This window comes from Eptesicus fuscus, chromosome 10 (assembly GCF_027574615.1).
Source record: "Eptesicus fuscus isolate TK198812 chromosome 10, DD_ASM_mEF_20220401, whole genome shotgun sequence".
Classification (NCBI taxonomy): domain Eukaryota; kingdom Metazoa; phylum Chordata; class Mammalia; order Chiroptera; family Vespertilionidae; genus Eptesicus; species Eptesicus fuscus.
Genome location: NC_072482.1, coordinates 25,873,762 through 25,898,674, shown reverse-complemented (window position 1 = coordinate 25,898,674; position 24,913 = coordinate 25,873,762). Strand labels below are relative to the sequence as shown.

General features: G+C 36.3%; 1 protein-coding gene across 2 annotated transcripts in view; it reads left to right on the top strand.

Moving 5' to 3' along the window:
- Positions 1–21,277, top strand: part of KHDRBS2 (KH RNA binding domain containing, signal transduction associated 2) — a 523,179-nt gene extending 501,902 nt beyond the window's left edge. For both annotated transcript variants that reach the window (XM_008138690.2, XM_054722535.1), the window contains 2 exons: positions 2,241–2,299; positions 21,180–21,277. In XM_008138690.2, the coding sequence (XP_008136912.2) occupies positions 2,241–2,299; positions 21,180–21,277 (157 nt within the window). The remainder of the gene's footprint in view (positions 1–2,240; positions 2,300–21,179) is intronic.
- Positions 21,278–24,913: the final 3,636 nt, after the last annotated feature.

Sequence of the window (24,913 nt, the reverse complement as noted above, 5' to 3'; positions counted from 1 at the left end):
GGGGCCATTGGGGGTAAGCAGAACAGCAGGAGGGCCAGTTGGGGGTGAGCAGGCCATCAGTGGGGGTCAGTTGGAGGTGATCAGGACAGTGGGGGGAGGCAGTTTGGAGTGAGCAGGCCAGCAGGGGGTCAGTTGGGGATGAGCAGGCCAGTGGGGAGGAAAGGTGGGGGTGAGCTGGCCAGCAGGGGGTGCAGTTGGGGGTGAGCACACTGGCACAGGGGGAAGTTGGGGGTGATCAGGTTGGCGGAGGGGCAGTTGGGGGCGAGCAGGCTGGCAGGAAGAGTGGTTAGGGGCAATCAGGCAGGCAGGCAGGCAGGTGAGTGGTTAGGAGCCAGCAGTACCGGATTGCAAGAGGGATGTCCAACTGCTGGTTTAGGCCCGGTCCCTGTAAACCGGCAGTAGGACATCCTTTGAGGAGTCCCAGATTGGAGAGGGTGCAGGCCGGGCTGAGGAACACCCCCCCGCCCCATGCACGAATTTCATACACCAGGCCACTAGTAAAAATATATGAGGGGGGAAAAAAGAATTACTTTGACTGCTATGCAGAAAATGGAAACATAGGAAGCAAGGCACAGAGACCAGTTATATTGCATTTGTTTAAGTGAAAGATGGTGAAACTAACCATAGTCATAGCTGTGGAATGTTTAGAAATGTTTAAATTCTGGATATTTTGCAAAAAGTGAAAGAATATGCTGACAGATTAGACATTAGATGTGAGAGAAAAGAAGACTCCACAGCTTTCAACAAGAATAACAGTAATTAGGGTGTCATTTATAAAGATGGAAAGCATTTGAAAGGAGCAAGTCTGAATGGAAAATAATATTTTTTTTAATTTATTGATCTTAGAGATAAGGGAGTGAGAGAGAGGGAGAGAGATCTGTCAGTTGTCTCCCAAACATGCCCTAACAAGGAATTGAACCTACAACCTGGGCATGTGCCCTGATCAGAATTGAACCCACCACCTTTTGATGATGCTGAGCCAAACTGGCCAGGGAAAATTTTTATATTTGGATATGTTAAGTTTGACTTCCAAATGGAAATATGCAGAAGGCAACTGGATATATGAGACCACAGTGGAGGGGAGGTGCCAAGGCTGGGCATATAATTCGGAAATCATCAGAGTAGAGTTGGTTTAAAGCCGTAGGAACAGTTAAGATTGTCTAGGGAGTACCAATAGCAAAACAATCCTAATAACTGAGCTCCAGCAGTCTTCAGGATTAAGTGGCTGGGAAATAGGTGTACCAGTAGAGAAGAATGAGAAAATGGAGTGAGCTAAGGAGATCCAAGAGAGAACATCTCAGTAGCATTTGAAGTGTTTGAAGGAGCAGAAAATGATCAATTGTGTTAACTGTACTAACATAGAATGAGGACCAAGTCTTGACCATTGGATTTGAAAATGGCAAGATATTAACAAGAGCTGTTTCAGTGAAGAAAATAGCCTGACCGGAATGTCTTCAAAATCATGTGAAAGGAGAGGCAGTGAAAAAGAGTGAATGAAGTCACATCTTTTCAAGCAGTTTTGATATAAAGAGAAATAGATAATCACTAGAAGGAGATCTCAGGGTGAGGGAAGGTTTTTTGAGGATGGGAGATATATAAAATGCTTGGAGGCTAATAGGGACAGTGCCTTAGTGGGGGAAACTTGCTGTAAGACGAAGTGACGACAACTGTGGTGGGGGAAGGCTTAAATAACTTCAGTAAGAAACAGAGGAAGAACTCCTTTTTCCTCAGTTACTGAAATGTAGAAGCATCTAGCAAAATGCTAAGTAAAAAGTAACAGCTCGTATATTTGAGAACTGCATGAACAAGCTGTGGAAGGGCTAAAGAGGAGTATAAATATAATTTCAGAGTTTGGAAGTGAAGATGAAATTGATGTAACTTTTTAGGATAACAGCATTAAAAGGCATATATTACTGACCAGATTGTCACCTCATATAGCACCTTTTCTTAGAAATATACCTTTTATAACTCTCCTCTTGACCAATTTTGAAGAGTATACTTGTATTTTAGGGGAAATTTGATTTATAAATTGAAAGAAGTACTTAGGTGGCATGAGAAAATCATAGCACTCCTTGTCAATAACCTGTATTTTTCTTCCTATTTCTTTAGAAGTCTGTTTTATGCCTACAGGTTATTGGGATACTACTTTAGCACACATTTTGCTTTCAAATCCCATCTGAGTTTCTGGGTTGATCCCTCCTGATTACAGTAACATTGATTGCTGTCTAAATCTGTTGCAGTGTGCCTGAATACTATGACTACGGTCATGGAGTAAGTGAGGATGCCTATGACAGCTACGGTAAGACCTTTTCTTTACTAAAACTGTGAAATCAGAACATTCATCAGTCACTGACAACTCAGAAATTACTTCTATCTTTCTCGCCCCAGTTTTTACAGAAGTCCAGACTCAGTTGATTTATGTAATTCCAGGGTGAAATTTGACATACAGAGCCAGTGCCAGAAAATTGGACAGATCAATTTCGATCAATATTTCAAAAGCAATTATTCACAATCATAGATCATTTTTAACAGCAACAATAAGTATATCTGAACAGTGTCTTATAAGTTTCACTGTGTCCATTGTCTCACTCATTGATTTGACAATAATCATGTGTCTTTCCTGCTTTCAGAAAGATCATCAGAGTAATATACAATTGAAATAGTTAAAAACTTTTAAGGGCAGATATTGTAGCTTTCAAGTAATTTTCTATAGTGTGTGTCATTCTTAAAATTGCCAGATAATGCTTGGCTCATGAGAATTAGTATTCAATAAGTATGTTAGCCTATAAAATCAATTTTAAAAAATACATTCTTAATTAAAATACATAACACTTAGAATTAATTGTAATTCAATTCAGTAAGAGTTTACTGAGTGCCTATGAAATGTATAAATATAGTACATCACTTTAAAGGGTAGTTACTGGTTTCTTAAAAGACATCTACAGCAACAACAGTTGACCACCTTGAAAAACATTCATTTAAGTGTTTCCAGGCCCAGATTTTATTAATATAATGCCAATGCTACTCGGTTTCCATTTATGGGAAGCAATAAAGGAGACAATACATGTTCCTCATGTAGGGCTCCACATGATGAAGGCGTAGCCCTGCATTAGGATGGCATTTGGATGGTCCAGACATCAGGAGGAAAGGAGGAATTACATTCTACTTGGACTCACAGTCATCAAACTGACTAATTTCTCTCAGTGGAATATCACTAGGCTGAGCTCAAAAATAGGAGTACAAAAGTAAAACAATATTACAATTCATAAGCTGATTACTTATATATTTTTCTCATGTATTGCTTTATAATAAATTGTAATATTAATTATTCTTTATCTCCACTTAATAATGAGGAAACTGAACCACAGAGGTTAAGTCAACTTCTGTTTTTATATTCTCATCAGTGGTTAGAACACTATTAATTAATTGCTATGACTACACACAGGGTACCTAATGTAGCTCTGTGCTAAGCAACACATAATGAGGATTAGAGACCATGGAGATAATCCTCACTACACATTATATGTATATCTATATAACCAATCCCCATTAGTACCCTGCAGGGTACACACTCACATTGTCATCTGCATGTTACAAATGAGGAACTAAGGCTTAGGGCATGCAGTAACCTGCCTCAAACAATCAACAAAAGACACAGCAAGAATGTGAACTCAAGTTTGTCTCATTTTGTTTCTGTTGTCGGGAGTGGAGGCAGAGTTCTGTGGACCATGGGAGAAAGAACAGGATCTGTTACTTTAAACTTGAATTTGTTTTAAAGAAAAGATATTCAGCTTAGTGAGATCTTATCTAAATCTTGCCAACTGTTGTCCTACTAATCTAAGGGGATGAAGACTTTCTACAGTATTTCACAGGAAAAAAAATAATTAATATACAATGAGCACCAGACTTCAGCTTCTCCAGCATCAGCCCCATGGACCTAATCTTTTGCTGCTAAGAGAGATAAGGATATTCTCTCTCTCTCTCTTTTTTTAATTTCTTTATTGATTAAGGTGTTACATATTCTCTTAAAAACAACTTAAACATATTTTCAGAAATTATTTCACAGAAATAATAGGTGATGGACATGTTTGCATAGGTCCAGCCCAGTTGGTGAGCTACCATAGAAAGTACAGCTTTAATTTTGTTCTCTATATTCTTCCCTCATTGGAAAAAGGGCTCAAAGCCATCATCTGGTCTTTATTAAGAACAATAATATCCCAAAAACAGGCCTTCTCCAAAGCCACATGCATGGGCCAGCCAGGCTGAGCTGAAAGATTGCCCAACACCCCAGGGCAGCCCCGCCCTATACTGCAGCATTCTCTGAATTCAACACAGCAATAAGTGTATCTCCATTGTTCCAGCACATTCTTAATCAAATGGGAATCAAGCCTCGTGCCTTGTAAGATTAGTTACTGAGGATGACAGATGAATAGGTTACAATATGGGCCTTTCTTTAATTCATTCAACTTTAGTTTAGTGCACATAAGTATTGCCAGGCTCCAGGAATATGATGGTGTACAAGATAGACTTTGTCCCTCCCTGGGTTCTACTGTCTGTCCACTGTTGAGAAACATGGCTCCATATAAAAAATGGTGCCATGTTTTAAACTATGTGATGCAAGAGTTCTACAGAAGGTCAGAGACCTTTACTCTTGAATATTTATTTAATGGGTAATACATGTAAGCCATTGTCTCAAACCTGGGCATACTGCAGTGAACAATCTCTTGTAGTTGCATGCTAATGAGAAGACATTATTTACGCATCACTTTTTAAAAATGAAATTTCATTTGCAAAAACACAGTTATTAGTTTTTACACTTGTCACATCAACCTGAGAAAAATCACACTGTGAGCTTTACTTTACAGCTTTGCATGGCAGGGATGGAGTTGATGATATATGACTGGTTGGTAATGAGATGAGATTTCTAATTCCGAATTCTTTACATTTTATTTTTTATTAAATTGATTGGGGTGATATTGGTTAATGAAATTATGTAAGTTTCAAATGCACAATTCTGTAATACATCATCTGAAAATTGCATTGTGTGGTTACCACCCAAAGTCATGTCTCCTTCCATCACCATATACTAGTACTTGACCCCATTTATCCTTTATAGGCTAACACCATCTAAAGCAATAGGGAAAAGTGTGTGAATGCAAACTATCGTTTCTCAGACCCAATGGAAGTTCAGGAGCCACAGTCAGGAGATCAGACCTTAGCTCTGTAAACGATGGGTCTTAACATTGTTTTTTGGGGGGGTCTTTTGTTTTTGTGTTTTTTTGCTGAGGAAAGAGGCTGCTCACAAGCCAGGATTCCAGCCTCCCTAGTTCATCCCATCCCCCCAAATCCTCTGGGCTCACTGTGGTCCATCTGTGGTAAATACTGGGCAACAGAGTAGGGGTCAGGGAACTCTGAGCAAAAGTGCCTAAGTTTTAAATGATGCAGCTATATACTCATTTTATTTTATAAGAGCTAACTTTGCCACAGGTGTTTAGAAATCTAAGCAGATACAGAAGTCTAATTAACCTAAAAATAAGTTATTTATTTTCTTACTGTAAAAATAATACAGTATAGAAAATTTAGGTCAAAAAAGAAGGAAATTTAAATCACCCTAAATTACACTTCTATATTTATTTATTCTTTATTTTTTGTTATACATTTTACCAATTTTTAATCATCATGATACATATTGATGACTGCTTTAGAAAAATTCCTTTAAGATTTTTCTATCCTAAAATAAAGAAGAAAGGTTTACTTTCACTATTCTTTTTATCTTCACCCAAGGATATTTTCTGCATTGATTTCTAGAGTGGGAGGGAGGGAGAGGGGGGAGAGTGAGAGCGAGAGCAAGCGAGAGAGAGAGAGAGAGAGAGAGAGAGAGAGAGAGAGTCAGAGACATTGAGGTGAGAGAGACACATCAATTGGTTGCCTCCCACACATGCCCCTACCTGCCGAGGTATATACATGCCCTTGACCAGAATCGAACCTAGGACACTTTGGTCTGCTTTAAACACTGAGTAAAACTGGTCTGTTATTTAGTACCAATACAAAATACAAAGTTTAAAATATCTTCACATGTACTATCAGAATTAACTATTAATATGCTCAGTTGAAAAGAAATAGTCCCTTCTTTTGTGTAACCAAGAAACAAAGAAAATAGTTGCATGTCAATCCATGTGGTCATGAGATTTAAATTTGATAATTTTCATACTCTCATATCCTACATACATTGACAATAGAAAAAGGACCAGGTCAAATGACAAGAAAAAGTAAGTCCTCAGCATGATAACCTTGAAGCCTAATTAAATTAATACACATTACATGCACTCAGCTTTTGGTATTAAGCATTATGTAGAATGAGGCTTAAGTACGGAATTCTGGCAGTTCATCCTATGCTACCCAAATAGGCAGAAGAAAAAAATTAAATATGTATGTGGAACAGTGATTTAAGGATCCACTTATGTCATACATAGCTTGATGTTACTTATTTTTCTATACCTCACATATTAACTAGTATCCACTTATATATCACCTTTAATAAACTCTGAACAATCTTTAACATCAATAACATTTATTCCCAAATGTAAATCTTGCATCTCCACTTATTTGTTCACTTTCCACTTATTTGTTCACTTTCATTCTGAATTAATAATTTATCTCTAACATTTGGGCTGTATAATGGGTATAGATATTAAATCTCAATGGAATGTCTGTATTTTTATAAAATCACTAGCGTTCCCGTTGCAGGAAAAATCCTGCAATAGGGTTTCCTGTTGCACTCTACCCCACCCCGCCTGGGCTCCTCCCTTCTGCCCCGCCCCGCCTTCTCTGCCAGCCCACCTGCTTTTCTCCCTTCTCCGCCAGCCCGCCTGCTCTCCTTCCTTCTCCCCCAGCCCTGCCTCCGCTCCTCCCTTCTCCTCCCCCGGGCTTGCTTGCTTCTCCGCAGCTATGCTCCCTTCTGCAGCTCTTGGCTTCTTTCTATGCTGTCTTGATATGCAAATTAGCCGCCATCTTGGTTGGGTAATTTGCATACTCATCCTGATTGGCTGGTGGGTGTGGCTCGGCTGGTGGGCTTGGCTTTGGTGTGGTCAGTTTGCATATTTGTCTATTATTATGTAGGATAGCCCCAAATCTCAGCTTCCCATCAATACCCTGGGTTCAAATAGTATGTGGGGAGGCTCAGGGTCAATTGCTGCAAACTCCCTCCTCTCCCTCAGGCTGGCAGAAAGAACTGTGAGGCAAGCTGAGGTATGGGCAAGGAAAGGAGGAATGATCTCCAGGATAATTGTGTCCTGCACTCAAAAGACTCACAGATGCATCGCTCATTCAAGATCCCTGGAAATGGCCTTAAACCAGTAGAAGTAAAAATCCAGTCATTCACTTTGAATCTTCATACATTGTGTTGTGTGCATCACCAAATGAAGTAGTATTTGTCTCTTTGGGGCCTCTGATTCATATTGAAAGAACAAATATGTTGATTTCCAAGAAAATCAAGTATCATTTGGGGCTTCATAACAATTAAATTATTCAAGATATTTGCAAAAATGTAATATTAAACTATTTTTCTTATAGTAATGTAAACATAAATGTTTAAATAAATATTAGGATGAAAATAAATATGATCATTATTTATTATATTATTTAATGTGTTAATATTTATTCAAAATTTCATTACTATTTATTAACATTTAATTAATGCTACATATTTAATTAACACTTAAAATATTAAAATACTGATAACTTGAATTTGTTTTTTGAAACCTGAATTTTTGACTTATAGGAATTGCAAACCAGTTTCTGCATTTTTAAAATATTTCCCAATTTATGATTCATCACAGTTGTTTTGGATAAGTCTAATTAGGTCATAATTCAATAAGAGAGCATTTTAAATACAGTACATAGATCAGCTTGGCTAAGCAATGCTCCACCTAAGAAATACCCTCTAAATTCTCCTCGAGACTGACAGCTGAGAACGGACAGCAATAGTCTCTTCTTAGAGAAAAGAGTGTTTATTAAAATGTATTTAATGTGTGAACTGGAGAGCCAATTATGCATCCATTCTTTAGTGGCATTTTAGATGACAGCTGTGTGGAACCAAGGAGGATAATATTAATACACTGTCTTGAAATCAATGAAAGCAAAAAGAATTTTTGTGTCGTATTCTAGGACATTTGAGTGCCTCACTTCAAGTCAATTGCAGAACATGAATGTACTAATTTTGTGTTGAGAAACTGGAACGATTATTCTCCTGGTGTGAAAATAAGCCCTACATTAGTTAATCTGTAAAACAGCAATGGAAAATGAAGCTAACTGGCCATCATGCTAGCCATGTGACTCCAGAACAAAGACTGTCTCTTTTCAATAGTAAATAGAAAGACAAATTTGAGGACATGTGCTTTTGCAAATGAAGCTGAGTTTTCTTAATATGGACAAGTTTTTATCAGTCATTTAAAAAACTAATACAAACTATTTTTTTAGGATTTATAAATATTGAAGTTGTTATATGATAAGCTATTGAGAACAATACTATGATTTATTCTATTTAATTTTAATATAGGTTGTTGAATTTTATTTTTAACTGAAAGACTAATGATATTGCATTTTTAAATTCAGTTGTAAAATTAACCTAAAATTTTTAATTTTATGTTTCTTACTATCTCAGAGGTTACCATGAGGTGGATATCCAATCCAACTTGTCTTGATAATAAATGCAGATTATGTTGCCAAGGCAAGGAACTATCTAAAAGAGCAATGTACCATACCACTACTCCATTGCTTGCATTGCTAATTCTGTTAACTGTTTTGAATTATGCACTCCTAAATTCAGCAATTTCAGGCAAAACTGGAACCTACATGTCAGTATTCTAGATCAGAGATTTTTTTACCTTAATTACACATTTAAGAATCACCTGGAAAATATTGAAAAAATGCCAAGGTCCAATGACCACCTCAGATAAGCTATATCATAATCTTTGAGAATGAGAACTGGGTATCAGTTTTATAGATTTCTGGGTGATCCTACTGTAAACTAAGGTTCAGAGTAAGCTTTAAATAGATGCATGCATGAGAGCAGGATGAAAAATAGTCTATGAATTTAATATGAATGCGCCATTCATTTGCATTACTGGAGGTAATATTTAAGTTATATGCAGACCACTTTTAGAAAATTTGGTATTTTGTAAGTAAACATTGTGGTATAGAACCTGGGATTTTAAATTAACATTTAAAAATATATATATACATTTAGGCAATGGAAATAGAATTCAGTCCCTTTTTGAACAATTGTGTATTGGACAGTTAAATCTCAGACTTGACTTTGTCTAAAATGTACCCAACGGATACAAGTCCACAGAAAAAACTCTCATGTTGAGACAATAAAACTAGCCACAGGAATGTTTATTTTTATCACTTTCTTTCCTGCTGAGTTCATGGTACAATCATTTTAACTGAGGGGGAAGGGAGAGTTGAGAGATCTATTGTCAGAATCTTGGGGTGAACAAATAATGTACAAAAAGTATATTCAACATGGTATAGATTTATATTTAGAATGTTGAAAAAATAAACTGGTTTTAAAACACAAAGAACAGAATGCAAAATACAAAGCTAGGAAATCATTTTCTTGCCCACTTGGAAATACACCAGCTATGAAAGTATATATCCAGGAGATATGCCTCCTTAGGAAGTCTTCACATAATTTCCAGAGTTTAAGGAGATTTTGCGTTTATTGAAAGAGGTCATGGATTTTTAAAAAGGATACATTGTTTGAAATAAATATAATACACTTAATTTATCATATATGTCATTATTTATTGATTGACTCCATAGGAACTGCTGAAACTATGCCAGTTGAAAATATAACTATTATTTTTGATGATTTATAATCAATGTGTTTTTGTATTAAACAAATGATTTACCATACTGGTACCTTGTCAAAACTTTAGCTCAGTGGTAACAAGATATGCCAGTAAAAACCAAAATAAAACCTAGACTAGATAGGTCAGTTTCTCTGGAGAAAGTTCTCAGAAGGCTCTTTATACTCAGCAGAGTGCAGGAGCAGCCAATAGAAAGATAGTCCAGGAGGCTTTTGGCATTTGGAAGTTCTGTCAGAGATAGGTCCCATTATGGGCAAAGAGCTAAGATTCGGGCTGCTAAGAAGATTGGGGAGAGCAAACAAAAGAGACTGGTGAGAGGGTGTTTCATAAGTTAGGGGCACATTTCTGCACAGAACTACCTTCACATTTGGGAGACCCCAGGCCACCCTTCCTTCTAACCAGCTGCCTACAAATTTGGCAGCTCCTACTACCCCATCAGGTTTGATTATTTGTCAGAACGACTCACATAATTAAGTAAAGTGCTATACTACAAATCACAGTTTCATTATAGCAAAAGGATAGAAAGCAGAACCAGGCAAAGGGAGAGACACAAAGGCAAGGTCTGGAGAGTCCCAAACATGAAGCTTTCGAAATTTTCAGGGCTGCATTATTCTCTAGGCAGCCTGATGTTTAACAGCAAAGTATTGCCAACCAGGGAAACTCATTTAAGCCTCAGTGTTCAGAATGTTTTTATGGCATCAGTGTGTAGGGATGATTGACTGAACCATCTCAATATTCATCCTCCTCCCCTTCACAGGTTGGGCTAATATCACATGGTCAAAGCCCACCCTCTAATCTCATGGTTGGTCTTGCTGGCAGGACCAGCCCCCATCCTGAGTCATCTCATTTGCATCAACTATCAGGTGTGGTCAGAGGGATCCTCCATGGATCCAGATGCTCCAAGAAATTATAGGGTTTAGAAGTCAACTCACAGCAGTCAGGGACAAAGGCTGGCCAAGATATTTTGTGACACAGGTGGTAAGATGAGAGCACCAACCTAGGAAAGGTGACATAGGCACATTGGGACAAAATCCCAGAGATTTAGAGCTAGTCAAACAGCCAGTTTAACATTTCTCTGAGTTTAAAGGCTGATTTTTTTTTATACCTCCCATGGTGTTGGTCTGAGAACACACTGGGCTCATTTCTGTTCTCAAATATAGGAAGGAAGGATTTAGGGAGAGTAAGACAATCAAATAACTACAAATGCATTCTCTTTATCTGCGAAGCTATGTCACCAAGCCTGCCTTCTCCAGTGAATTAAAGACATTATTGGAATTCTTTGAGAAGAGAATTATTATTTTATATCACCATTTTTATTTCTTCTTCCATTATTTCTCATAAAGTCAGTGGCCGAATTCTGTAGGCTTTTCATTGATTCTGGATTTTATTTGGCAATAATAAAAGTAGTTTTTAAATCAAGCAGACAAGCTTCTATGTTATATACAATTATTACTTACTTTTTTTTTTCTGTATCTGCCATTTTGGAAATCCTTTCTCTATCTGACATCTCTGTCTCCTTTTTACTTAGATGAGATCTTAATTCCAGTCTAAGAAGATAGATATGTATTTAAATTTGAGAACTACTGGCCTGCATTACTCGACAGCTTCAAGATATTATATAGCAGAGTAAAGAATAAAATATTAATACATATGTCAGTAATTAATACATGGTAATTAGAAATTAAATGGTACAAATTGAGTGAGTTCTTCGTGCAATTTTTTTTTTACCCTCCTGGAGTTCATAATCAAAAACAGCAGTAATTCAAACAACCTAGACTTAACACTGAAGATAAAATTATGGACCATACTATGATCTGGAAATTAGGTATATGCATGAAGTAAACTTAGTCGTATTAAACAAGGGTAAGTAGATAAATGGAGATGGTTTAAGAAAAATGGCTCTAAGATTTCCATACCAAAACTGAAAAAAGAAACTAGTTTTAATTCCTAGGTTAAAAATTCAAGCCATGGCCACAGATCCACATTACACTAAACCAAAGTAAAGTTAATAGAGAAATACCAAGCATCAATTAGTTAGTCCATGGGTGTATTTCAAAATTTTAGCCTCAAAAAACTCAATAAATTTCCTCATAATAGATTATTCATGTATTTATCAACTGTCTTCTTCAAGTTACCCATTTATCTTTGCAATATGTAGCATATTTTAAGTATTTATATTTGTTGTTTATGTAAAGTTTGAACTTTGGAGTTAGTTGTTATTTATTTCTTTCACTAGTGGCCCAGTGCACAAAATTCGTGCACAGAGTGTGTGTGGCGGGGGTTTCCTTCAGCCCAGCTGCACCCTCTCCAATCAGACATCCCTCTCGCAATCTGGGACCGCTGGCTCCTAACCGCTCACCTGCCTGCCTGCCTGATCGCCCCTAACGGCCCTCCCCTGCTGGCTTGATCTCGCCCCCAACTGCCCTCCTCTGCTGGCCAATTTGGTTCCGATTGGTCAGTTTCTATGCCAGTTAGCGTCAAAAGCTCCGCTTCCTAGGCAGCCATTGGTTCCTCACACTTCACCAAGATTTGATTCTTATTGGTCGGTTTCTATGCCAGTCAGCGTCTCTGGGCCTATCAATGGGGCCTGATCAGAAAGCAGGGCTGATCAGGTGGAGGCCTGGAGAGAAATGGAGGCGCAGCTGCTGGCCAGACTAGGACAGAAAGAGAGAGGCAAGTGCTGATCAAAAGCTGCCACAGAGGGAATGGATCAGTCCCTGCTTCTCTCTTCAGGCCTCTCTCTGGCCCTGATTCACAGTCCCCTCAGCAGTCAGTGCTGGAGCACTGTGCCTACAGCAGAAGCAGACTGACTTCCAGTTGGTCGAGCCTCGGTCGTTACTGTATGTTACAACCCAGGGTTTTTATATATTAGGATGGTTAAAATGACCAAATGGAAGCATCTACTTTCAAAAGCCACTTAGGGATTTCACATAAAGACTTTTTTAAAGATTAAGTGGATGTGGCTGCTTTTGAAGGGAATTTTAGTATTTAGGACAACTTCCCCAATAGCAAGAGAGGCTCCTCTTCAAAAGCTCCAAAAAAAAAAAACGCAGCCCATCTCTAGTTTATAAGATCCCTACTAGAAATCATTATCTTTCTTAAGATTTATCAAAAAAGCTAATCCATAAACATTTACTAATTGTTAAGGAAAATATAATTTTTTCAACACATGAAGTAAAGTGAAATCATGCATTTGCCAAAATTTAATGGGTATCTTAAATGGCTTTGTTCTCCTGGTTCCATCTCCTAACTGACTCTGAGTCTATTTCTTTGAAAAAATAAGATGAATTTCCTTTTGAGAAATATATTTTAAAATTTTAACTTTACCAACAACACTCCTTGTATTTCCAGACCCAATAATTTTTTTTAATGAATACGACAGAATACTTGTACTTTAAGGGATCATTGTAGTCATCAACTCCAATTGTCTAGAATGAAGTCAAGGGTCAGCTCAAGCTAGGCCTAGCATGGAATTTCTTGCTAAGAGATTGGGTTTGATCTTGAATGTGCTATAAGAGCAATTGAACAGGCCTAATCAATTGTACTTGGTAAAGTACCTCTAGCTCAAAGGTAGAGAAGAGTAGAGAGCATATATACCTACACATACACACACAAACATACACATAAAACACATACATATACACAGTATGGAATATATATAAAAAACATACATATGATATCAATTAATTAAATATGTAATAGTAATTAATATACAATGTAATATATTTTATATTATATATTTTATATTACATATAATTTATTATATAATATGTTATCTATTTGTAGTTTAAAATATAAATATTTTATATTGTGTTGTATAACTATAAAATATATACAATATTAATTTTATATATCTATATGCTATAGCATGGATAAAGTCATGGAAGACACAAAAGATAACTAGGTAGCTAGCTTTCTGGGTGAATATAATAATGGTTTGCATCATTTGCCAATGATAAACATGAGAAGAGTATTAGGCAGTATGGAGAAAAAGTAAGTTTAGTTTCAAAAAGTTGACTTCGAGACACCTGAAGAGATGTCTCACAGGCAGTTTGATATGCATGTCAGCAGCTCAGAATGTTTTGAGACAATTAAAATGTGTCATCAGTATTTAGAATAAGAGCCTTGCATAGGGGTCTTTCAACAAAGAAGAGGCTGAACTGGAATTCAAATGCAGCCCTGGGGGCAAGACTCTTGGGACTCCCATTCAAAGTGAGGGATCCATCTGAGGGAAGCCTGGGGCTTCTTTTATGGGTACAAAATAGAAATGTAAGTTACTTAAATATAATTAATGTATTCAATAAACAATTACCAGGTGTCTGCCATGTGCATCATAAGATTCTATAGTTGAGAAAGAATGTTTAGAAAGATCTAGTCCTTTATTATTCTCAAAGTGGATTATCTCAAGTGTTACTTTTTTTAACAGGTTACATCTAATTAAAAATTTGAAACAGTGATAAAAGCTGTAAATGCTTTCCATAGACTGATTGAATTTCCTGAGAGCATTAACCGACTGTGAACTAAAGTTAACTCTTCTTGGAACATAATTCACTATGTTCATCTGTCAAAACAGATGCTGGTCATATATTTCTCCTTCAGTATTTTTCCCTTTTACCATCTGCTTCTTAAAACAATAAACTCAATGATTATAAATAGTGGCCATACAAATTGTGTAGATGAAATAGTTGAACCATTAATATTTTTAAATGCTCAGAGCAGAACAGATAATCCTACCATTCACTTTAAGTGAATGAACACCTAGATTTGCGCCTTAAAGAAATTCAATTCATGCAGCCCACATTCTTGTTAACAACATTAAAGCTACAATCTCACTCACTTAGCTAATTAAGTGTTTGTTGTTGAAATCACCAATTAGTATATAAACCAAGAGGAGTGAAATAAAATTAAGTCCTATTTTTAGGAAAGGAAAGGAAAGGGTAAAGAAGGGGCAGTCAGGAATTCTTTTAAATGAAAGGGGTGGTGGAAAGATGGTAAAACAGTTACCGATAAAAATTCTGAGTGATAGCTTGGCCAGTGTGTGGCTCAGTTGAAATATGAACCAGAAGGTCACATTGCCCAGGTTTCAGGCTCCATCCCCAGTAGAGGGCATGCAGGAGGCAGCCAATAGATGATTCTCTGTCACTTATATTTCTATCTCTCTCTGTCTCCCTTCCTCTCCCTGATATCAATAAAAACATTTTAAAAAATTCTGAGTTATAGTTTCTTCACCTTAAAAAGGAAGGCAACATTAGCACGTATCTTGCAGGAAACTTGTATTTGCTGATAATATACATAAAATGCTTAACACTGCACTTCACCCTTAGAAGGTGTGATGGTAAGTAATATCTTTAGTTTTAATAGGATAGGTAGTTTAAAATTACATAAAGAAAATAGATGTTATTATATGAATTACAACATCAACAATAAAGTATCTGAGTAACATATTTTCTTTGGGAATAAATAACCATAAAACAACAAGTAAGTATATATTTGAAATACGTTTTCACAAAGAATTATACTCTTCAGAAAGTTCAGAAACTTAACTGAGACCAACCAACTGGTCTCAATGGCTTAGAGTCGGTGTGAATTTTCATCAGCCTTGTTGTAATGCTCTTTAATGATTGACAAACCAAAACACTGGCAACCAGTAGTACCAGAGTTTAACTTAGGTGTCCTACTTTACTTGTGGTTTTTGCATATTGCTTTATAATGCACCAAAAATAAACAGCATGTGTGTTTTAAAGGGCTCTTTGAGATTATTTCTCAGATCTCAGGAATATAAACGACTAACTATGTTGGTCTAGCAAAGTTTGAACACAGAGCTGTGCTCTCAGGAATCACCATGATTCCTACATCCTTTCTGAACTGATCTTTAAAAGTTAATTTACTCAGAAGGTGACATTTTAAACCTACTTTCAGAAAGATAAGCATTAAAAGTTTACTTTCCAGGTACTTAAATAATGCCAACTTTTCCTAAAATGGCTCCTTGTTCCTATACTTGATTTTCCCCCTACTAACCTCAACATTTATAGTATCTCTGGAGCAATCAGAGAATACAGTTTTGCAACATTAAAAACCATCCAGATTTTTCTTTCCAACTCTGCATGCTCCCCAAAGTACCTGGTCCCATAGCAGGAATGAGAACACTTTGAGAAATGCACACCTCTTAATAGGCCTGATTCTGCTGATAGCAGAGTATTTGAGGGCAGACACTTTTTAAGTCACCAGAGTAACATTTAATGCACCAGAAGAGTTACCTGAGTAATTTGCACCTCTTTATCAAAAGAAAATGCTCCTCAGTGGTGCTTATTAGCATGTAATGGAGATGCACTCTATGGCATTCTATAAAACTTGACTCAACTGGGTAAAAGAAATCAGAGTGAGTTATAAGACCAGAGATGGAGTAATTTTTAAAAGAAATATTGCTATATTTCAAATATATGCAACACTATAATCTAATTGCTAACAATGTGTTTCTGAATAAGAGTCCTGTTTTACTTATTTTGCATAATTGATTTTAAAATTTTGATTTATTTAGTAATAGCATTTTATTTATGTGTACCTTACAAATATTTATGGTGTTCTTAATATGTGTCTGCCACCTTTAAAAGTCTCTTCTCTCATAGATTTTAAAATTCAGTTTAAAAAACAAGGCCAGGTGATACAAAATAATTAATGCAGAAAAGTTTTTAAAGAAAATGATTTCTTTCCCTGGCCAGTGTGGCTCAGTTGATTGAGTCATCCCATGCACCAAAGGGTTGCTGGTTCGATTCCTGGTCAGGGCACATGCCCAGGTTGTGGGCTTGATCCCCAGTAGGGGACCTGCAGGAGGCAGCAGATCCATGTTTCTCTCTAACATCAATGTTTCCTCTCTTTTTCCTCTCTCTCTAAAATCAATAAAAAATATTTTTAAAAAATAAAATGAGTAATCTTAAATAGTTTAAATAGCATCTGAATTCGTATTTGCTCAGAAAATTACTTATTTGAGATGAATAAATGCTAGATTTTAATCCAAGTTCAATTGAATGATGGAAATTAGTAGCTCCATTCTCTAGACTTTCCCCAGCATTTTCTTCAAATATCAATTATAATTGTGTTGTAATCTATTAAATTTCATCTTAGCTTTGCCCTGTGATCTCCTTGAGGCTCCTTAAACTATCCTCTTATGCAGGGCTAAGTACAACAACTGGCATATTGGAGATCTTTCATAAAGAATAAAGAAAGAAAAAATTTATTTTATGAATGCTTTCTTTGTCCCCTTTCCTTCTTATTTCATATACAAATGGTACATTAAAACCTGAATTAGGAAGTCTAGAAATGGTGGGAATTTGATCAAGGCACTTAAGCTCCGTTTCTCATATCCTAATTTGCTATTTCCAGATCCACAATTCTGTAAACCATTCCAGTAATTTAACTTTGCAGACAGTTATTTTTCACCTTCTTGAAGTAATAACTTATTTATTTGCTCAATTTACATGCATAGTCTAGCCAGTGCTTCTCATCTGACAATGATCCTGATATTGAGAGCATTTACTTCCTTGATTGTTTTCCAGGAGGACAAAGAAAGATTATCTCTAAATTTCATTGTCTGCAATGATTTTTCTTTTAACTGACATCCTAGAATATGTCATGGGAATACATACAATTGGCCAGCACTCCAAAATTTGCATGAAGCCCTAAAATATTTTAAATCCACCTCATCCTCTGAATAGGAGAACCCAAAGAAGACAGATTCTAAGTGCATTCCTAGTCCTTTATAACTTCAAATTTTAGAGAATTCCCACTATGAGAACCTTATAATAAATTTTCTCTTCTTGTGTGTGGATTTTTCCCATGTGCAGCATTCCATGGTGGACTCAAGTTAAAACTCCTTTAGATTTCTAAGAATCATTTATATCTCTAATACTTATAGGGTGGGCCAAAAGTAGGTTTACAGTTGTGAGAATAGAGAGTTTATTCTTGTATTATTATTTATTAATATTGTATTATTTGCTAAATGAACAACTGTAAACCTACTTTTGCCCCATCCTTTACAGTGAAGAAATCCAAGAGTTTCTGGTGAGCAGTGGGGGGACTGGCATGCCATAGAAGGTTCAATGACACACTACATGATGACAAAGCAAATATCCAGTACAGATCACAGACCATACATTCACTGAGACAAGCTGGCTTGTATTACTATATGATAATATGAGTGTCTATATTGTATATAAACACCATGATATTACCAAAAATATAGACCATGGAAATTGGAAAAAATAGAAATAATATTTTCCTGATCACAATTCACTATTATTATTGAGAACATGTAAACAGTGAACCCAGGACCTGAATTAAGTGAAATAAATCCTTGATTTCCTCTACTAATAGTAAGGAATCTCAGAAAATCTAAAACTCACTTTGCCTGGGTAGAAATTCATTTTGGCTGACTATCTGGTTATAATTTCAGTAGACTACTAGTATTTCCCCTCTTCCTAGCCTTTTCAAGGAGGAAAGAGCGTAGTATTAATTTGCATAAAGAAAACTAAAGAAGAGCACACTTTTGTGCAATGAAACATAATGTTTTTACACCGTTTTATAATGGGATTCCACTATGACTGTTTCACCGAATCCAGTAGTGAAGAATACGTTTGGTACATAGCTAATTAACCCTCCAGTAAGAAGTCTCACTTCAACTCATATCTAAGATTTCTAGTTTTAGAGCTTTTAAAATTCATGCTGAATTTCTTCAGCTTAGTTGTTACTGTTTTCAAGGTTGTCATTGGAAGCTCTTTCTGCCTTCGTTCCTAAAGTTAATCATTCATTCATGCAATCTTCATTGCATTCAAGCCCTACTGGGCACTGTGTATTTTCCATGCACTTGGGATATAGCTGCCAACAGTGACACTTCTCATTTCAATCTTGGTCAACAGTTGAAAAGTGTAAGGTTTTAGTCCATCAATTAGCTGTCTAGAGCTTTAGATAAAGTCAAGTAAAGCCACGCCAATTAGTTCATGTTAAACATGTTCTGCGGCAAGTCCCCAAGATGATGCCAGTTTAAAAGTTCTGGCAGGTCTGGGGGTGGATGTGGCCGGGATTGCTGTCACTCTGCTCAAGGTTGTTTGGCTATTTTGCAGAACCTTCCAGGAACATAGAGCATCTGAAAAAGGATCCCCAACTTCCATAACCTGGGAAAACTTAAAACCTATCTTAACTCTGCTCTAAACCCTACAGACTGCAACCCTGGGGTTTCTAACACTCTACAACAAATGAAGCAAACAGGTGTACATCACCTTTGTTAAAAATAATAACAAAATAGGGAAGATTTTACCACTAGAGGACATATTGTTGGCTATTCATACACAAAGTATAAAACTTTTATTTCATAAAGCTAAGAAGGCACTTTTGACCTTGTAAGCAAAAATTCATTTTCCATTCTAGTACATCAGAGAAAGTTTTATTTAATTCCAGTCAAGTACATACATAAAATTCTTCTCTGAAATGTCTCTGTTGAGAAATTCTGGAAGCTTGGAGTCAAGTCCTCCCTCAGGAAATCACAGCTCAAAGACTAACACCCACAACCTTCCACCAAAAAAAGGCAACAGGATCCAAAACAGGGTCTGTAAACCTTTTCTGTAAAAGCCCAAACTGTAGCTAATTTAGGCTTGGCAGGCAGTGTGGTCTGTATCATATTCACTCAACTCTGCCTTTGTAGAGTGAAGCCAGCCTTAGACCACATTAGTAAATAATCATGCCTGTGTTCCAGTAAAACTTGATTTATAAAAATAGGCAGCTGACCAGATTTTGCTCACAGGCCACAGTTTGCCTGATCTAGGTGGTCTGTGTTCTGAGTAAGGGTAACGTTTCTCTTATTTACTTAGGTTCTCACTTCTATTTTACTCCCTGTCACATATTGAAATAAACATAAGCATGAATCTTAAATTCTGAAAGACATAATGTTTCATTTATCATCAGATATCATTTGTAATAAAGATTTCCTGGTGAAGGATATATTTAGAAGCCCAGTGTTTACCTATTTAAATGCTATTTATTTCTACACTGATACACTTTTGATTATTTTTCTATATTGTAGATAGTTATCCAATGCTCTATAGTATAGCGAGTGCAAGTCACATTTTTCTTACTGTTTTTGCTAGAGATATTCTCAGGTTACTTGAACTATCTGGGGGCATATACCCCATATCAGTTGGTCTCAGGCTGCCATTGGTGATATTGCCATTACCACCATCTTTTGTATCAACCATCAATGTCAACGATCTCTTTCAAGTAATCTTTTTTCTTATGTCCATACTTCCTCCCACCATAGTCCCATGCATCAAGTCTGCTCTCTACTCAAAAACTGAATTCTGTTCGAAAGACCCAGGTAACAGTTTCTGGCATCACATAAGTCACCACAAACCCAATATTATGTCCTTGGCCCTTTGATGGAGTCATATTTCTCTTCTGGGGGCATAAACATTACAAATGCTATTTTCCACAATGCTCAAAAGCTTAGTTGCTTGTTTTTTACGTGTTGGCTAGGTTCCAAAACATTGAGGTTCCTAAAAGTCTGATGAACCGTTAAATGAGGAGTTTTCCTAGAGTATTAATACCTCTTTATCTTCTAACTTCTTTATTTGGGAAAACTAATATGAGATTTTTTTTTTCTTTACCAATTTTGCTCCTTAAAATTTACTCTTCTCCATACCCTGCTTATTTCTGACTAACTTTGTCTAGAACAGTTTTGCACTATGGACCCTAACCCAGCCCTATAAGAATGATCTAGGGAAGCATTTGAAAAAAATACCAAACCCTGGCCCCACCCTGTAGAATTTTCTAGACATTTGGTTAGGAATACATAAGTCATTTTTTGTTTTGTTTTGTTTTGTTTCCTTTTAAGCTCCCAGGTGATTCTCAAGTTAATCAAAGCCTCAGAACCACCAGTTTTCTAAACCTGATTTCTTTTAGGAGTCTTTATAAAGGATTAAATATGATACTTCTCTTTCTACTTTGTGGTATAGAAACTTAATACAATAAATGTGAAGTTACTGAAGAACTTCAACTTTCTCCCGTTGAAAAAGTGCCCTGCAAGTTTAATTCCAAGTGGCTGCATTTCAAAATATATACCCTTTTTGGATTAACTCACTATGATGGGGTCATATTTCTCTTCTGGGGGCATAAACATTACAAACGCTATTTTCCACAATAAGGCTTGAGCTGTCGGTGTTGAGATCTTGCATTCTCTTTTCTTGGGTTGACTCTTGTGTCTTAAACATTTTTGATACCTGTGAAGCCACGTGAATGTTACTGTTTTTCTCTTGTTCATAGCCCCAGAAGAATGGGCCACCACCCGCTCCAGCCTGAAGGCACCACCGCCAAGGTCAGCCAGAGGGGCATACAGGGAGCACCCCTATGGTAGATATTGAAGGTCCTCCTCACCGGTGACCTCACCTCAAAGACAATTCATAGCCTCTGGTCTCCACATAAACAGCAACAAGACAAGTAATAGTCCTTTTTTTTTTTCCTATTCTAGGGATAACTCCTTTATGATTACTCCCATATATTTCTTGTATTTCCTCTATACTGTTGGCGTGACATTGACAGTAGTATTAATTTTTAAAATGGACTAAAAGAGACATTGGCAAGCATTCTCTACAAACCATTCAGTAGGATGATATTCTCTTGGTTGTTTTTCATTGTTGTGTGTAATCTTTTTTTTTTTCCTTTTTTCTTTTTTCTTTTTCTCTTTTTTTAAGAAACAGCATGAATCTGTTGACAGATTTTGAGTCTCAATCAACTAGCAAAAACTTTGTTTAGGGTTGCTAAAAGACTGTAACATGATTTTTGAAGTAGCTGATAATAAAGTTGTAGATAAGATGTTTTAACCTGTCTTTTAATATCTGTTAGTTAGATGAAGATGTTCGATATTAAGTTTGTAAATTTAATTTTAAATGCTGTTTTAATGGGGTTGAAAATAAGCAGCTACTGTATGTATGTAGCCAACTGAATTTGTTCAGTGTTTTAACCTGTATTTGTTAAAAAAGAAAAAAACACACACACACATAAAGTTCCATGTGTAAGCTTCTCTAAATAGGAAACCACAATTTGTCAAATATGTTTGCCATAATTTGTCAATAAAGCTGAAAACTTTTGTAAAAACTAAATTTGGAATTACTTGTTTTCTAGCTTTAAATGTCTGCTTTATTTCTTCTTCAAGAGATGCCTAAAATGTTTTCTATTTAAAAATTACAAAAATGAACCCAAGCCTGTTTTAAGATATTTGTGTAATACTTAAAAAATGTATTAATAACTTATGGTTGTTAAATAATTTAAAAGTTAACAAACTAAACTGTTACATGAATCATGGTTAGTAAACACTAATGTATAACTTGTTAATGGAGAAAAATGGATTTAGAATAATAAATGGATTTTAAACTATCCTCTAAGCTTTATCTTGCTAAACACAAATTCTGATTGACTTGTTTGCATTAGCATGTCTCTCGTGAGAAAGAGTAATGGAGTATAAAGAGGTAAGATTACCACTTACCACTGTCTAAATGCCTAGTTCTTCAACCTTTGAGTTTCCCCGCACATTAAATATCCCATCCAACATGTAAGCATTGCGTAGATTCACTTTATTGTTTTCACTCAAAGGAGTGCGTGGACTTCATTTGCGTAGTTTATAACAATTTGTTTTGACAAACAAATCATCAGTGTCACTGGCCAGTTGTTGCTATTCAACCTCAAAAACTTTATTTGTAATTTTCAGTGCTAAATATCACCGCCCTTGAAGGCAGTTTAGAGGGCTGATATTTCTTTTGAGACTATCAGACTTGATGGCTGATGATTATTAAGGAAATATGTCGCAGGACTCAAAGGATGACTAAACGTTAAACAGGTAACACTAATAGTAACTCTGTAATTTTGCCTATGTAACAGTAATGTTAAATATTCTCAGTTATTAAGTTCCTGATAGTTAAAAAAGTAAACCTACAAAAACATAACAAATAGGTCTATAGGTTATTAAAACAACTAATTAACATTAACTAGAGGCACCAAAATTATTTTACAATATATAACCCTCAAGGTAATAAACAGAACTAAAATTAATAATAATAGTAATGCAACTCTTGCTAACATCAAACGTAAGCTAAATTTTGATGGAAAAAAAAAAAAGAAAGTGAAAGACTTGATGGTAGGGATGAATGCCAAAACTGTTAATCTTTTAAATACAGTTTTTTTGTTTATGGTGGCTTTTGTCGATGTGATTGGTTTACTTTTTTGCTGCTAACCAGCTTAGGCATATTGCTGTTCAGTTTTTGCAGCTGGAGTTGCATGCTAATAGTTTTATGAAGTGTGTGTCTGTCATCAATTAAAATTGTAAATATTTGCCTTTCACAAAATACTCTTGAGTTATATTTAATTTTCTTTTTTTTATTCTTTCTCACTATTTCAGGTACTCACAAGCAAAGAGCACATAATTGAATAGCAGAAGTGATGGGCTAAGAAAAGTAGAGGTAAGCTTAATTTTTATCATCTCTGAAATAGATCATCTTTACCAACATGAAGCTATGGCACTGAACTACAACACCAAATGCCACTTGGTAAAAAATGGAAAAGGTTTAGGTTGTTGTCAAGGAACTGAGTTATTTTTATCTCCCTTGAAATAAAGTGACATACCTTGGTGTTTACCTGGCAAGACTTTCTGAGCTTATCCAGAAGCTTGTCAAATGAAACGTGAATTAGTAGCTAATATTCAGTCCTTTTCTTTGCTGTGAACTACCACATATTACCTCCTCTAAACTTTACAAATAAAGAATATTAAAACTTTTACTCTTCAGATATAAGAGAAGGAAATCACAATTATTGGCTGAGGTGGAGGGATGGGAAAGGGGACTCCATAACAAACCCCTCACCTACCACTTGCCAATGAGATAAAATTTATTAACATTAACATTTATTTAGTAAGATAAAATAACTAAACTTACCATTATTTCCCCCATTTATTCCACTGGATTTATCAATAAAGTTGTTTCTCATCTGTCATTCTTTTTGATTCACAAGTACTTACTGAATACAAACACTATTGGAAACTGGGACTTGATTTCTGTACACAAGGAATTGGAAACTTTAGGCAAAAAACCTCCCACTTGAAAACAATGCAAGGGCACATATGAACTCCACAGACGGACCTGACATTCAGAGAACTGAAATGGCCTTGCTATGATATTTGAAAAAGGGTAAACTACAAGTCTTCTCCTCTGGGGCTTGGTTCTCTTTTTACTACACAAATATCCAAATATCCACAATACAGTGCAGCCTTAAACAAGTGCCACAAAAGAGAAAAGAGAGAGCACTGAGATTTGTTATGACTGGAGGTAGGGCAGAGACAGGAAGCATGGCGTGAAAGAGGTAGCCTGTTCATTCATTGATGAGGAAGAGAGCACCACTGGTGAAGGGAGTAGGTTGTGTCAGTTTGTGACACAAAAAGTTCAGCAAGTGAGCGGGACCCTGAGGACCAGACTCATGAAGGCAGCGTGAAAGCAAAGCCTGGAGCGGTGGGGTCCAGTCAGGTCATGGTTGTCCCTGAGCAGAGTGTTAAATTGTTCGGATTTCACTGGAAAAATAAAAGGAAGCTGATGTAGGTTTGAAGTAAAGAATCAGAGTTATCCCTCTAAGGAAATTATCCCAAGTATCGAAGGCAAACCTCACACTTAGTCCATTTTATAATTACTAAGTAACGAAGGCAAACCTCACACTTAGTCCATTTTATAATTACTAATGCCTCTTCATCTGAGAGAGCTTTCCCAAAATTCAAATTTGTGAAAAGAACTAAGTAATACCGTATTGCTTCAGTTAAGTGCCTTTGTTAAGCTGCAGAATCAAAAATCAGTTACAGAAAATGCATTTTTGAAATTTTATTTATCAGTAACATTCCATATCTGACAACCCTCAAAAAAGGTTACGGGCCCTAGCTGGTTTGGCTCAGTGGATAGAGCATCAGCCTTCGGACTGAGGGGTCCCAGGTTCGATTCTGGTCAAGAGCACATGCCTGGGTTGTG